General features: G+C 49.7%; 1 protein-coding gene across 2 annotated transcripts in view; it reads left to right on the top strand.

The window, feature by feature from the left end:
- Positions 1-16,638, top strand: part of IPPK (inositol-pentakisphosphate 2-kinase) — a 72,316-nt gene that overhangs the window by 27,399 nt on the left and 28,279 nt on the right. Inside the window, exons 7-11 of one of the 2 annotated variants that reach the window (XM_081103205.1) lie at positions 9,645-9,703; positions 9,976-10,048; positions 13,597-13,876; positions 14,844-14,994; positions 15,608-15,710. In XM_081103205.1, the coding sequence (XP_080959331.1) occupies positions 9,645-9,703; positions 9,976-10,048; positions 13,597-13,876; positions 14,844-14,994; positions 15,608-15,710 (666 nt within the window). The remainder of the gene's footprint in view (positions 1-9,644; positions 9,704-9,975; positions 10,049-13,596; positions 13,877-14,843; positions 14,995-15,607; positions 15,711-16,638) is intronic. The other variant, XM_081103206.1, reaches the window with a different exon arrangement.

The following is a 16,638-nucleotide window of genomic DNA, read 5'->3' as shown; positions in this document are numbered from 1 at the left end:
CCTTTTTTATTTTGATGTAGTCCCATTTGTTTATTTTTTCCTTAGTTTCCTTTGCCCTAGGACAGCGGTTCTCAACCTGTGGGTTGCAACCCCTTTGGCGGTTGAACAACCCTTTCACAGGGGTGGCCTAAGACCATCCTGCATATCAGATATTTACATTACAATTCATAACAGTAGCAACATTACAGTTATGAAGTAGCAATGAAAATAATTTTATGGTTGGGTCACAACATGAGGAACTGTATTTAAAGGGCCAGAAGGTTGAGAACCACTGCCCTAGATATATCTGTAAACATATTACTGCATAAGATGTCTGAGATTTTACTGCCTATGTTCTCCTCTAAGATTTTTATGGTTTCATGTCTTACACTTAAGTCTTTTTTCCACCTTGAGTTTATTCTTGTGTATGGTGTAAGTTGGTGGGCTAGTTTCATCTTTTTGCATGTGTCTGTCCAGTTTTCCCAACACCATTTATTGAAGAGACTGTCTTTACTCCATTGTATGTTCTTGCCTCCTTTGTCAAATATTAGTTGATTGTAATGGCATGGGTCAATTTCTGAGGTCTGACCCATTAGTCTATATGCCTGTTCTTGTGCCAGTACCAGGCTGTTTTGGTTATAATGGCTTTGTAGTATAGTTTGATATCCAGTATTGTGATCCCGCCTACTTTGTTCTTCTTTCTCAAGATTGCTGCAGTTATTTGGGGTCTTTCTGGTTCCATACAAATTTTTGGAGTATTTGTTCTATGAAGTATGCCATTGGTATTTTGGTAAGGATTGTGTTGAATCTGTAGATTTCTTGGGTAGTATAGATATTTTAATGATGTTAATTCTTCCAATCCATGAACATGCTATATTCTTCCACTTGTTTATATTTTCCTCTTTATTTTTTCAATGTCCCTGTAGTTTTCCAAGTACAGGTCTTTTACATTCTTGGTTAAGTTTATTCCTAGGTATCTTTTTTGTTGCAATGGTAAATGGGGTTGCTTTTTTAGTTTCTCTTTTTGAGCGTTCATTATTGGTATATGAAAATGCCATCGATTTGTGGATATTGATTTTGTATCCTGCTACCTTGCCGAGTTCATTTATTAAGTTTAGTAGTTTCTTGGTAGAGTCTTTAAGGTTTTCTATGTATAATGTCATGCCATCTGTGAATAATTATAGTTTTATTTCTTCCTTTCCAATTTGGATACCTTTTATCTGGCCTCCTTGTCTGATTGCTGTGGCTAGGACTTCCAGTACTATGTTGAATGAAAGTGGTGGAAGCGGACATTCCTGACTTGTTCCTGTTCTTAGGGGAAATGGTTTTAGTTTTTTTGCCCATTTTAGTATTATGTTTACTGTATGTTTGTCATTTATGGCCTTTATTATGTTGAAGTATGATCCCTCTATTTCCACTTTCCTGAGAGTTTTTATCAAAAAAGGGTGCTGTATTTTGTTGAATGTTTTTTCTGCATCTATTGATATGATCATGTGGTTTTTATCTTTCAATTTGTTATGTGATATATCACAGTTATTGATTTGCAAATACTGTACTAGCCTTGCATCCCTGGAATAAATCCCACTTAGTCATGGTGTGTGATCTTTTTAAAATATTGCTGAATCCAATTTGCTAATATTTTGTTTAGGATTTTAGCATCTGTGTTCATCAGGGATATTGGCCTGTAATTTTCTTTCTTTGTAGTATCTTTATCTGGTTTTGGAATTAGGATAATGCTGGCTTCGTAAAAAGAGCTTGGATTTTTTTTTGCTCTCCGGTTTGGCTCTGTGGATAGAGCGTCAGCCTGCGAACTGAAAGGTCCCAAGTTCGATTCCAGTCAAGTGCACATGCCCGGGTTGTGGGCTTGATCCCCAGTGGGGGACTTGTAGGAGGCAGCGATCCACCATGATTCTCTCTCATCATGGATGTTTCTATCTCTCGCTCTCTCTCCCTTCCTCTCTGAAACCAATAAAAATATATTTTTTTAAAAACGAGAGAGAGCTTAGAAATGTTGCTTCCTCTTGGATTTTTTGTAATGGTTTGAGGTGTATAGGTGTTAGTTCTTCTTTGGATGTTTCATAAATTCTCCTGTAAATCCATCCAGTCAGGGACTTTTGTTTGCTGGAAGTTTTTAAATTACTGCTTCAATTTCATCTGTTGTCATTGGCCTACTCAGGTTTTCTGATTCTTCCTGATTGAGTTTTGGAAGATTGTATGTTTCTAAGAATTTGTCCATTTCACCCAGGTTGTCCAGTTCGTGGGCATATAGTTGTTCATAGTATTTTCTTACAATCCTTTGTATTTCCGTGGTGTCTGTTGTTATATCACCTCTTTCATCTCTGATTTTATTTATTTGGTTCCTCTCTCTTTGTTTCTTGATGAGTCTAGCTAGGGGTTCATCAATCTTGTTTATCTTTTTTAAAAACCAGCTCTTGGATTTATTGATATTTTGGACTTTTTTTTTTTAGTCTTTGTGTCATTTATTTCTGCTCTGATCTTTATTATTTCCTTCCTTCTACTTCTTCTGGGCTTTTCTTGCTGTTCTCTTTCTTCTACATTTAGGTGTTGGGCTAGATCAGCCGTGGGCAAACTATGGCCCGTTTGAAATGAATAAAACTATTGAAAAAAATGACTGTACCCTTTTATGTAATGATGTTTACTTTGAATTTATATTAGTTCACACAAACACTCCATCCATGCTTTTGTTCCGGCCCTCCGCTCCAGTTTAAGAACCCATTGTGGCCCTCGAGTCAAAAAGTTTGCCCACCCCTGGGCTAGATAGTTTATTAGTCCTTTTTGTTGTTTCTTGAGGTAGGCCTGTAGTGCTATGAACTTCCGTTTCAGCACTGCTTTCGCTATGTCCCATAGGTTTTGAGTGCTTGTGTGTTCATTTTCATTTGTTTCCAGGAAGTTTTTAATTTCTTGCTTGATCTCATTGGTAACCCATTCATTGTTTAATAACATGCCATTTAGCTTCCATGTATTTGAGTGTTTTTGAGTTTTGTTATTGTAGTTGATTTCTAACTTCATGCCACTGTGATCTGAGAAGATGCTTGGTATTATATCAATCTTCTTGAATTTGTGAATGGGTGAAATGTTCTGTAAATATTGGTTAGATCCATCTGATCTAGTGTGTTATTTAAGGCCTCTGTTTGCTTGTTAATTTTTTGTCTTGAAGATCTATCCAGTGAAGTCATTGTGGTGTTAAAGTCCCCAACTATGACTGTATTGCTGTCAGTCTCTCCCTTAAGGTCCATCAAGAGTTTTTTAATGTACTTCAGTGCTCCTATATTGGATGCATATATGTATATAAGGGTTCTATTTTCTTATTGAATCATTTTGTTTAGTACAATGAAGTGGCCTGCTTTGTCCGATATGAGTATTACTACTCCAGCTTTTTTTCCCTTTCCATTTGCATGGAATATATTTTTCTAGCCCTTCATTTTCAGTCTGTGTGTATCTTTTTTGTTCTGAGGTGAGTGTCTCATAGACAGCACGTATATGGGTCATGTTTTCTTATCCATTCAGTCACCCTATGTTTTTTTGAGTTGAGCAATTAATCCATTTACATTTAAGGTTATTATTGGTAGGTATTTATTTATTGCCATTTTTATTTTCTTTATGCCTATGACCCTCTCTCTCCTTTTCTTCTTCTTAAAGCAGTCCCTTTAACATTTCTTGAATTGCTGATTTGGTGGTAATGTACTCCTTTAACATCTTATTGTGTGGAAAGTTTTTATTTCACCTTCAATTTTATATGATAGCCTCGCTGGATACAGTAGTCTTAGATTTAGGTCATTGCTTTTCATTTCTTCGAGTACTTCATGTCACTCCCTTCTGGCCTGAAGTGTTTCTCTTGAGAAGTCAGTTCTAATGGGAACTCCTTTGTATGTAATTTTCTCTCTCTCTTGCTGCCTTTAAAATTCTTTCTTTGTCTTTAACATTTGCCATTTTATTATTTTTTAGTCCTTACCTCAGGATATTTTTCCATTGATTTTTAGAGAGAGTGGAAGAGAGAGGGAAAGACAGAGAGGAATATTGATGTGAGATAAACACATCAATTGGCTGCCTCCTGCATGTGCCCCAAGCAGGGCCCAGGCCGGGGTGGAGCCTGCAATGAGGTATGTGCCCTTGACCAGAATTGAACTTGGGACCCTTCAGTTCGCAGGCCAATACTCTATCCACTGAGCCAAACTGGTAGGGCTAACATTTGCCATTTTAATTATGATGTGTCTAGGTGTGGGTCTCTTTGGATTCATCTTGATTGGGACTCTCCGTGCCTCCTGAACTTGTATGACATTTTCCTTCACCATGCTGGGGAAATTTTCTGTCATTATTTCTTTAAACAGGTTCTCTGTTCCTTGCTCACATTCTTTCCCTTCTGGCAGTCCTATAATGTGGATGCTTTTATGTTTCATGGTGTCTCAGAGCTCCCTTAAGCTATCTTCCTGCTTTTTGATTCTTTTTTCTATTTACTGCTCTAATGGGTATTCATTTCTGCCTGTATTCCAAATTGCTGATCCCTTTCCCTGCTTCATCCAATCTGCTTTTAATCCATTCCAGGGCGTTCTTCACATAAGATATATCATTATTCATTTCTGTCTGGTTCTTGGACTCTATTTCCCTTCTCATGCTGTTGTAATTTGCACTAAGTTCCTTAAGCATCTTTATAACCATTGCTTTGAACTCAATTTCTGGTAGGTTTCTTGCCTCCATCTTGTTTAGTTCTTTTTCTGGCGATTCCTTCTTTTCTTTCACTTGGGGTTGTTTCTTTGTCTCCCCATTTTAGCTGTCTCTTTATATTTGCTCCTATGTACTAGATAGAACCGCTATGCCTCTCAGTCTGTGGGATGGGCTTACATAGAAGGTGTCTTAAGGGGTCCAGTGGTGTAGTCTCTTTGTTCAACTGAGCTGGATGCTCTAGGAATGCTCCTTGTGTGCATTGTTTGGGCTCTCCTGTAATTGGGACTTCATTGTTGATGTCCTGTTTGTGGGAGGGATCTCCTCTCTGACTAGCTTCCAGTTTCAACCCCAATCTCTTCCTGCCACCTGTCCAGTGGTCGGGGACTCCTTAGCCCAGAGGCTGGGTCTGCCTTGAGCCTCACACCTTGGTTGACCCTGTTCTGAGCTGTACTTCCTTCCCCACGGAGCTGGTCCTGCTGGTGTCACCTGCAGGCACTTGGGATCCTGCTGGCTTTTGCTTTCCTGAGTAGTCTGGGATGGTGTCTGTGGTGGAGACCAAACTGCTGTTTTGACTAATTAGATCATTCAAAGACTCAAAGCCTCTAGAGAACCACCTCTGTCTGCAAACTGATTGGATTCAATCTTGAGTAGCCTCAGGCAATTGTCCACAGTTTGGGTGAAAGGTTTTCCAACAGGGTGGGACAACTGCTTCTGCCTGTAGGCTAATTGTTATTCTCAGTCTCTTAATGAGCCTCAGAAACTCCACAGGGTGGGGCAAGGGGCTTTCCAATAGGGTGGGCCAACTGTCTCCCCCCCTCCCAACCCTCAGGCACAAAACACCTGGATAGCAAATGTCTGTGTGGGAAAGATGACCTCCACAGCATGAGGGAATGACTCAGTACAGGAAACTAAGGTGTCTACCTTCTGAGGTCTAGCCAAATAGCCTGCAACCCTGGCTTCTGCTCAGCTCCAGTTCACTCTGTCCTTCCTCTGCCAGAGCCCAAGGTGAGTGGCTGCACATGGGATTTTGTGCACTGGCCCTTTAAGAGGGTCTTTGCATTTCTAGCCGTCTCTCCCTGGCACACAGCAACCCTGCTACTTTTCACAATCAGATGTTATGTGAGCACCTTTCTCAGTTCTGGTGCTCTCTACTGGGGAGCCTAGCTTAGGGATTAGACACCAGAGTTCTCAGTGGCAACCCCTCCCCCAGCTGAGATCTCTCCAGACCTTCAGCAGCTATCTGTGGGTGCCCGGCCAGCCCTTTTGTGCCTCCGCCCCTCCTGCCAGTCTCTGTGTGTCTCCACTTTCTGTCCTTGGTTATCAGGGTTCTCTCCAGCTGGTCTTCAGTTGATTATTCAGGAAGTTTTTCTGTATTTTAGTAGTATTTCCAGTTTGGTCCTGGGAGCATGTCTGTGAGCTTCCACTTAATCCACCGCCATTTTTAATCCCTACATATATCCTTTTTATTCTCTCTCTTTTTAAATATATTTTTATTGATTTCAGAGAGGAAGGGAGAGGGGCAGAGAGATAGAAACATCAATGATGAGAGAGAATCATCTATCAGCTGCCTCCTGTACACCCCCTACTGGGGATCGATCTGGCAACCTGGGCATGTGCCCTTGACCAAAATTGAACCCTGGAGCCTTCCGTCCACAGGCTGATGCTCTATCCACTGAGCCAAACCAGCTAGGGCTGTTTTTTGTTTTTTTTTTATTAAGTAAGTGATAGGATATGCTTTGTTCTGCAAGTTGCTTTTTGCCTTGAATAAATTTGGTGATTTTTAGTTCTACCTCTTTCTGTTGGTGGCTGCATATCATTTACTCATTCCTTCACTGAACATGTGTCCTGCCATGTCCTGGCCCATGAGAGCACATCCTATCTAATAAAAGAGAAACATGGTAATTGGCGTACATCCGCTACCCTTCCCATTGGCTAATCAGTGAGATATGCAAATTAACTGCCAGCCAAGATGGCGGCCGGCAGCCAGGCAGCTTGAAGCTAACATGAGGCTTGCTTGCTTCAGTGACGGAGGAAACCAACGTTCCCTGCCTGCCTTGCCCGCCTCTGAGCTTGCAGTTTGAAACATTGTTACAAAAATAGAAGCTAAACAAAACCCCAGAAACCTGCTTTCAGCCAGCCAGTATCTCAGAGCTGGAGTTGATACAGTGTTTCGATTATAGAACCCAAACAAACCAGATACCTGCTTTCAGCAGCAGAGGCCTCAGAGCTGGAGCCAGAGCTAAAGCTGGCCCAGAATAAAAAAGAAAAAGAAAAAAAGGAGCAGTTGGGAGCTTCAGTCACCCACCAGCCTGAAAACAGCCCTCAGCCCCTCACCCAGACTGGCCAGGCACCCCAGTGGGGACCTGCACCCTGATCCAGGACACCCTTCAGGGCAAACCAGCCGGCACCCACCCGTGCACCAGGCCTCTATCCTATATAGTAAAAAGGGTAATATGCCTCCCAGCACCGGGATCAGCAGAGCCGCGAGGCCTCCCAGCACCGGGGTCAGCGGAGCTGAGAGGCCTCCGGCACCGGGATCAGTGTGACAGGGGGCAGCGCCCAAACCCCTTGATCGCCATGCGGCTCTGTGTGTGACAGGGTGCGGTGCCCCAACCCCCTGATCGGCCCTGCTCTGTGTGTGACAGGGTGCAGCGCCCCAAACCCCCTCACAGGCCCTGCTCTCTGTGTGACGGGGTAGAGCCATAACCTCCCCATCGGCCCTGCCCTGAGTGTGACAGTGGCAGTGCCCCAACCCCCTGATCGGCCCTGCTCTGTGGGTGATAGGGTGTGGCGCCCCAAAGCCCCTCCCCCCACAGGCCCTGCTCTGTGTGTGACGGGGTAGAGCCATAACCTCCCCATCGGCCCTGCCCTGAGTGTGACAGTGGCAGCGCCCCAACCCCCTGATCCGCTCTGCTCTGTGCGTGACAGGGGGGAGCTCCCCAACCCCCTGATGGGCCCTGCTCTGTGCGTGACAGGGGTCAGCGCCCCAACCCCCTGATTGGCCCTGCTCTGTGCGTGACAGGGTACGGAGCCCCAACCCCTCTGATGGGCCCTGCTCTGTGTGTGACAGGGGGTGGTGCCGCAATCTCCCGATCGACCCTGCCTTGAGTGTGACAGGGGGCAGTGCCCCAACCCCCCAATCGGCCCTACCCTGAGCGTAACTGAGGGTGGCATCTCAACCTCCCGATCCGCCCTGCTCTGTGCATGACAGAGGACGGCGCCCCAACTCCCCAATTGGCCCTGCTCTGAGCCCGACCAGGGGCTGCACCTAGGGATTAGGCCTGCCCTCTGCCACCCGGGAGCAGGCCTAAGCCAGCAGGTCGTTATCTCCCGAGGGGTCCCAGACTGTGAGTGGGCACAGGCCGGACTGAGGGACCCCCCCCCTCCCCCCGAGTGCACAAATTTTTGTGCACCGGGCCTCTAGTCTACACTAATAAAAGACAAAGATGCTAATTGACTGTACCTTTGCTATGCCCTAAGCCACACCCACCAGCCAATCAGAGCAACTATATGCAAAGTAACCCACCCAAGATGGTGGCCGGCAGCCATGGAGCTGGAGCAAGCAGGAGGCTTGGTTGCCCAGGCGATGGAGGAAGCCAAGCTTCCCTCCAGCCCTGAGCCAGCTGTGGCCTCCACTAAAGGCAACAAAGTTTCAATTATAGAAGATAAACAAATCCCAGATACCTGCTTCCAGCCAGCCTCCACTGGGAGCTTGGGTGGCTGGGGGTTGTGGCCAGCCTGCAAACAGCCATCAGCCCCTCACCCAGGCTGGCCAGGCACTCCTATATAATAAAAGAGTAATATGCAAATTGACCCTAACAGCAGAACGACTGAGAATGACTGGTCTCTATGACATTATGACACATATTGACCACCAGGGGGCAGATGCTCAATGCAGGAGCTGCCCCCTGGTGGTCAGTGCGCTCCCACAGGGGGAGCTCTGCTCAGCCACAAGAGAGGCTGATGGCTGCCAGTACAGTGGTGGTGGTGGGAGCCTCTCCTGCCTCCTCAGCAGCGCTAAGGATGTCCGACTGCAGCTTAGGCCTACTCCTCACTGGCAAGTGGACATCCCCTGAGGGCTCCCGGGCTGCCAGAGGGATGTCTGACTGACAGCTTAGGCCCGCTCCCTGGGGGATCGGGCCTAAGCCATCAGGTGGTCATCCCCTGAGGGGTCCCAGACTGCGAGAGGGCACAGGCCGGGCTGAGGGACCCCTCCCCCCCGAGTGCACAAATATTTGTGCACCGGGCCTCTAGTGTACTATGATTTACGTAGTTGTTTCTAGGTCTTGCTCTTATTGATATAGCAGTGAACATCCTTGTACCTGTGATTCCTTGTAGATTTGCCAAGTCAGGATACCCACCTTTTAATTTTTTTAAAATATGTTTTTATTGATTTTAGAGAAAGGAAGGGACAAGGAGGAGAGAGATAGAAACATCAGTGATGAGAGAGAATGATTGATCAGCTGCCTCCTACACACTCCCTCCTGAGAATCAAGCCCAAAACCCGGGCATGTGCCCTGACTGGGAATCGATCTGGTGACCTCTTGGTTCATGGGTGGACACTCAATCACTGAGCTGCACCAGCCGGGCCCACCTTTTAAATTTTGATGGAAACCAGCAATTGGCCTTTAAAAAGGTTGTGCCAATTTTTCTTCTTTTTTGAAGATGAAAATTTTTCTTCTTTTTTGCTATGAACCACACCTGGATATTATAATTTTAAAGATTTATTTATCTGGTTACCAGATTTGGCCATGTCACTTTAAAAAGGTGCTTGCTGCTGCTTCCTGCTCATGTAGAGGCTGGGCCGGCAGCCACATGGGAACCTCAGAAGAGGGCCAAGCACCCACCCCAGCTAGTGAGGGTGTGTCCCCGAGGTGGTGATACCTGCTGGGACTCTTATCATCTCAGCCGCTTGGGCTTGTGCTAAAGTCACCTCAGTGCTGCTCTCAGTCCCATCATGGACACGTGTGGTTTCTTCACAGGTGGCAACTGGGAAGTGGAAGCAGATCAGTAAATACTGTCCCCTCGATCTCTACTCGGGGTAAGAGACCGTCTTTGCCCCTAGTGCCATCTTCCCTGCAGGTGGGGTGGTTGGGGGTGTTCTGTGAGGAGTCATGGGGGTGTCCTGTGAGGGGTTGGGGGTATCCTGTGAGGGGTCATGGGGGTGCTTTGCCAAGCGGGTGGAGACAAGGTGCTCCTCCCCTGAGAGTGGAGACCCGCAGCCTGTGCACCAGGTGCCCCAGCCACAGCTTGGCCCCAGGCAGGGACTGCAAGGCCTTCTGCTGACCCTGCGCATCATCCTTTCCGTTTTAGAAATAAGCAGAGAATGTACTTTGCCTTGAAAAGCTTGTTGCAGGAGGCACAGAACAACTTGAAGATATTTAAGGTAAGAGGTGCTTCTGTGCTGTGGCTCTCCCACAGTGGAGCCCGCCATGCCGGGCTGAGCAGTGCATCCTGCTCTGCTCCCAGTCGGGCGGACACACAGGGTGGGCCTTCCAAGAGCATCCCAGGTGCAGCCTCACCCCCAGGGTGTAGGCTCCCTGACCCAGGTGCCTGGGCTCTAATCAGCCCCGACCTGGGTCTGGGGTGAGGATAGGCCTGGGTGCCTCTGAGGCCTGGCTGGCATCTGCCTTCCCAAACCTGGAAAAGGGAGACCCCCAAAGTCAGTTTGTGTGTTTAATTCTTATAAGGACTTGAGGAACTCTATGTTTGAATTCGAAGATAGATTTCTTTCCATCGGGGGACTTATCTGGAACCTGTGGTCAGGCTGGCATTCTGTCTGAGGTGGCCTTTCTGGCTGCCCTGCCAGCTGGGCCCGGACAGCTTGTCCTGCCCTGCGCCCCAGGCTGGGCCTCAGACCTGGGCCATCTGCTGCTTCTGTTGGCATCAGCACGAAAAAAATCTAGAGTTTGGGAGAATTGTCTCAAAAGGGATGGATTAAGAGAAGGTACACAGCATGGCTTTTAAAAATAACATCTGGAGCAATGCAGTTCGTTTTCTCAAGTGCCGTCACTTTTTTTAAATTTTATGTTTTTATTGACTTTAGATAGAGAGAAACATGGATGAGAGAGAAACATTGATCGGCTGCCTCCTGCACGCTCCTGGGGATCGAGCCCGCAACCCAGGCGTGTGCCCTGATGGGGAATGGACCCTGTGACCTCTTGCTCATGGGTCAGCGCTCAACCAGTGAGCCACCCTGACCCGGCCCAGGTGCCATCACTTCTCCTGAGCAAGCTGAGGTCTGCAGGTCTCGCCTTCCGTGCCGCGCTGCTCCCGGTATGGAGCAGTTTCCTGGCCACACTCGGCACCGCCATCCTACTGTTCGTGTTCGTCCGCATGTTGTTCGTAGACTCCATGACTGTGGCTCTGTCCAACCCCAACACTGGTCACTTGTGAAAGTTTGGGGGACCTGTGGGGTGACATGGAGCCTGAGTTTGTGGCTCTCCTCCAAAAGCCACATGCGGTCCTTGAGCAGCTGTGTCTGTGGGGGAAAACTCCCTGCGCTCCGACTCAGGTGCTGGGAGAGGAGGGCTTCCACCGCACTGGGCCTCGCACTGGGCCTCAGGCTCGGTCCCGGCCCCCTGGTGCCAGCTCAGCACATCCTCTTGGCCTGTTTTCCTCCTGGGAACTGCTGCCTGCCCTTTGCCTGGCCCACCCTGCTCCGCAAAAGGCCCATCTCAAAGGTATCTCTTATGGCTTCCCTGGCCTTGGCTGGTGGTGGCCTCTGTTGTGTCCCCATCACCTTGGACACCCACTGAGCTCTGGCAGTGCCAGCAAGGCCTCCCGGGGAAGCTGCATCGCGTTGGTTCCCAGGACTTTGCTGAGGGAGGCACACCTGTCTGCATACCTATGGGTTGACTTGGCCACCTGGGGCAGAGCAGGAATGTCCTGTCGATATGCCCTGCTGCTGCATGACAGGCACTCACACCTCAGCTCTGCCGGGGAGGGCAGCGGGGGCGGCTCTGGCTCAGGGTCTCTCCTGAGGCTGCTCCCAGCGAAACCCTGGCTGAGCCAGTCTGAGCTCCCGGGGCTTCAACCACGCTGCTGTGACCCAAGAAGAGAGCCACAGTGCAAGCCAGGCACCTTTCATCCCTGACCTATGAAAGACTATAGCTGGACACGCTGCCACTCTGCCCTATGCTGTTGGTCACATGGACCTCTGTAAAGTGGAGAGAACCTCAGGGTGTGAATATCAAGGGAGATGGGCCTTTGGGCACATCCTGCAGGCTGTTAGTCACACCTTCTCACAGGCAAGGAAACGAGGCAAGAGGTTCCACTCCCGTGGGATTGGCTGCTGCTCAGGGGGTGGGAACCAGGGTTCTCTTAGGGCCTTTTCACCAGACACCATAGACCAGCCGTGGGCAAACTATGGCCCGTGGGCCGGATTCGGCCCGTTTGAAATGAATAAAACTAAAAAAAAAAAAAGACCATACCCTTTTATGTAATGATGTTTACTTTGAATTTATATTAGTTCACACAAACACTCCATCCATGCTTTTGTTCCGGCCCTCCGGTCCAGTTTAAGAACCCATTGTGGCCCTCGAGTCAAAAAGTTTGCCCACTCCTGCCATAGACCAAGCATGTCAAACTCAAAGGCTAACACAGGCCAAATAAAGAAGGTTTAGGTGTATGCGGGCCGCAAAAAAACAAAAGCTTCAGTTTTCATAGAAATGTAGGTTTATTTCGATAGAGACATGCTGAATACAAAGGGCTGAAATAAATGAGTCATCGTTTGCATAAAATAACTGAATATTTTAATAATAATATTTTTTCTTGAACATTAACTTACCAGATACTGAATAACTGCACAAATTAATAAGCGTGACACAAATAAACCTATTTTTCTGGTTCTCCAAAAGTGAAATGTTTCCTGTTGCACACACCAAACAAGTCAGTCCAAGACTAATGATGTGGCCATCGGCTGCTAAAATATTCGCTGCTAGTATTAGTGGAGAGAAATGGTGCGTCTGCGCGTAAGCTGTGTAAGGGAAATTAATGCAACACAATTATAGTAATCAGTCATTAGCAAACGTTGTAGTTTGTTATTAATAATTATGTATAACAGGATATTGTAAAAATTAAGTCACGAAATTCTTATTAAAACGTTTCTTACATACCATTAAATTGGCTGGGCCGCAAAAGTATTCGTTGTGGGCCGCATGCAGCCGTGGGCTGTGGTTTGACATGCTTGGTGTAGACCCCGTAAAAGTCATGGCCTAGGCCAGGGGTGGGCAAACTTTTTGACTCGAGGGCCACAATGGGTTCTTAAACTGGACCGGAGGGCCGGAACAAAAGCATGGATGGAGTGTTTGTGTGAACTAATATAAATTCAAAGTAAACATCATTACATAAAAGGGTACGGTCTTTTTTTTTTTTTTTTAGTTTTATTCATTTCAAACGGGCCGGATCCGACCCACGGGCCGTAGTTTGCCCACAGCTGGCCTAGGCCCACGGGGGGTTCCTGCCGGCAGCCTGTGAACACCGGTACCACAGGGGTTTCTTTGCTGGACTTGGTTTAGAAGGCAGGATGGCCTCAATGGCGAGGGTTTCACACCCACCCTGGCGGGACCTGGCCCAGCCTTTCGCAGAGGACAAAGCTCTGCAGAACTGGCCATCCACAGCATCTACACTGCCTTGCAGTTCCTCTGCTCAGGCCGGACGGACAGTGTCTCAGGAGACAGCGTCCTTGCCTCTGCAGTCCCGGTGGCCAGTGCGCTCTGTGTCTGGCCTGAGGGTTTGTACTTCAGTTCAGGACTCTGGTCTCCCGTTTTTAGAGCTTTTCTTCTATCCTACCTTTCAGTGGGACTTGCCTTTTGGTCCGTGACAGGGTGCGTGAGAGTGGGCTCCCCACCACCACAGCACTGTGTGCAGGCCCCAATGGGCACTGGTTGATGTTCGGTCCCTTTGCCTGCCTGTCCTGTTTCTTTCCTGCAGAATGGGGAGCTGATTTATGGCTGCAAAGATGCCCGCAGCCCCGCAGTTGACTGGCGGGAGCTGGCACATCACCTGAAGCCGTTCTTCTACCCGTCCAACGGCCTGGCCAGCGGGCCCCACTGCGCAAGGGCCGTGATCCGGGAGCTGGTGCGCGTCATCACACGGGTGCTGCTCAGTGGCTCGGACAAGGGCCGGGCAAGTGCCCTGAAGTTGGGGCCTGGGTCCCCAGGGCCTTGTGTCTGTGAAGCCAGCCCCTTCAGCAGGAGCCTGCGTCACCAAGGTAGGCTGGCAGGTGGGCAGAGCCCGGCGTTGCCTGATGGGGTGCTGCCTGGTCTCCCGGAGCTTCTGCAGGAGCAGCCTGGGCCCCACAGGCCTCCCCAGAGCCAGCCTCCCTGCCTCTGCGCCCTAAGTGGGGAGGCTCCCTTCTCATCTCCGCCGTGGGTGTATACATGGCAGCCCAGATCTTCCCTACATCACTGTCCACCGTGTCAGTGTTTGCTGAGTGCTTTCTCCACGTCCTCCTGATCCATCCTCTTTGTGAACCTGGGGCAGGCTTCCTCGGCCTGTTCGCAGGCACAGATGTTGGAGCCCCACAGTGCAGGTCCTTTGCAGGGGGAGGGGAGGGTGCAGGGCCAGCAGGTGCAGGGCCCCTGGCTCTGGACGCTCCCTGCTCGAGGGCCTGTTCCTCACAGACTCACCAGGAGCTGGCTGTGACTCGGTGGCCTCTGGGCTTCCAGGTGGCTAGCTTGAATTTTTGTCCTGAGCGTCCCCACGCTCCTCGTTTGCCCCTGTGTCATCCGCCAGCAGCTCAGGTCTGTGGCATGAGGAGCTGACTAGGAAGAGGAAACTGCGGTTTTGCTGCGGTCTGAGCTCTGGTGGGGCTGTGGGTGACTGTTAGCAGTGAGGTCAGCCAGGCACAACCTAAACCACCACCCTCCACGTGCCACCTCTTCTCCACGTGGGCTGTGGGTCGGGGCTCCACAGACACGCTCTCTCACATTTGGGGCTGTTAACATGGTCACTTTAAATGTTGTGCCTTATCTGAGAGCCATCTCTCTAAACAGCTCTGGGTTGGTGTGATGGAGCTGACGGACGCTGCAAGGGAAGAGAGGCACAGCGCAAGATGTGGGTCACCTGGCCCTGTGCACATGCCTGCAGCCCCAGCACCTCTGAAGCGGGCAGTCTGTGCCTGCTGCCGGCATCAGTCCTTGGCAGTAACCCTCCTTTTCCCCGGATGTTCTTGGTAGGAAAAAGCAGCCTGGAGCACTCGGGGTTGCCGAAGGGCTGTCTTCTGTACCAAACCCTTCAGGTGCAGATGTTGGACCTGCTGGACATCGAAGGCCTCTACCCTCTGTACCGACGGGTTGAGCGGTACCTGGAGGAGTTTCCTGAGCAGAGGTGAGGCGTGGCCTGTGGTACCCCTGCCCCTCTGGGTCCAGGTGGGACCCCTGTGCAGCTCTGAGGGTGAGATGGGGTGAGGGTTAGGGTTCTCCAGTGGAGGACAGCGCAGGGCTCCCAGGAGGCTGACCAAGCGGCCTTCCCTCCGTCCCTTCAGATGCAGGCCCGCCCCGGGATGGTGCTGTGGGGTCAGTTTCTGGAAAAGCAGCACGTCCTGGGGGTTGGACAGTCCACAGCCGCGGCTCTGGGTCCTGAGTCAGGCTGAGCTGCAGGGGGCAGTGCTGCTCCACAGCAGCAGCCTGTCTGCCCGGCAGCCTCTGCCTCAGGCTTCCCTGTGCCCACCAGTCGGGGTGGCTGGGTCCAAACAGGCGGGGCGGCAGGCGGCACCTGCCTCCCACTCTCCCTTCACGTGGGCTCTGACTGGACACCGTGTATTAGGATCAGGACGTGTTCAGCTCAGCTCCCAGGCTCTGGTCTTCCAGGGTCTTCAGGGCAAAGTGTAGACTTAGAGGAGGAGGAGCCCTTTGAGCCAGAGGTGTGGTTGCTGAGCTGTTAGCAGTTTAAGAAACAGTCCCTGTGTCTGTGGCATCTTATTTCTGTCCCTTCCCTTCAGGAAAGCATTGCAGATCGATGGGCCGTATGACGAAGCATTTTACCAGAAGCTGCTCGACCTTTCCACAGAGGACGATGGGACAGTGGCCTTTGCGCTGACCAAGGTGAGCAGGCCTTTCCGGAAGTGCACCGGGTGTTCCTTAGGCTCTCACACTGAGCTGGGCTTTCCTGAGAAACGTTTCCTGGCGGTTGAGGCAGAGATCGGGAACTTTAAAGAAGCATGGTTAAGGTTGTCCTCGTATGGACTGGCCTGGGGAGGGTGGTTCAGGTGGCTCCAGTCTAGCCCTGGGCCCAGCTGTCTCCACACCCCATGCCGGGGCCCAGGGCTGCAGCCACCTCTCTTCACTTCCTTTTGAGAAGCTGGGGTACTGGCTGGCACCAGTCCCCTCTTGTGGCCTCCCTGGGGTCTGGACCCGCCCTGGTCTGGGTGGGGGGCTTTCTTCCTCTGCAACTCAGACCCAGGGGAGCATGGAAGAAACTTTTAGGGCAGAGGCCTGGTCCTGTTCTTTCTGGTTCTGTCAAACCAGGGAATTCAGAACCTCCATGGAACTAGGTAGAAAAATATATCTTTTGCTAAGTTAGCATCTCCTTCCATACGAATATGGCAATGACATCTATGAAGTGAACAGGATCCTGACTGCACCGAGAAATCAGAACTTTCATTTCACACTACAGCTGCTGCCGAAGCTTCACGGAAGCTGTGCAGTCCTCATTCTGAGGTTTGGTTCTGTAGTTCTGGGTAACACATTTGTTTTAAAAATTGTGTCTGATAGGGTCACCACTGTCCTTTATTTTCTGCATTGAAAGATGTTATTCTGAGAGGCATCCATGGGCTGCACTGGGCTGTCAGGTGGTGTAGATGCGGAAATGGGAGGTGACAGAGGCAGGAGCAAAGTGCTGACCTCCTGTGTGCACCGGCGGCGGCCCTGGTGCCCGGAACGGCCTGTCCTGGTGCCCGTGCTTGTGTGTGGTTCCCACTGTGAGGCCTCACTGTTGTCTGGCCGAGGAGGGCCCTGCAAAGGCCACGCTGTC

This window comes from Myotis nattereri (genome assembly GCF_964212035.1).
Source record: "Myotis nattereri genome assembly, chromosome: 12".
In the NCBI taxonomy this organism is placed as follows: Eukaryota; Metazoa; Chordata; class Mammalia; order Chiroptera; family Vespertilionidae; genus Myotis; species Myotis nattereri.
This window is presented reverse-complemented; position numbering and strand designations above follow the sequence as displayed.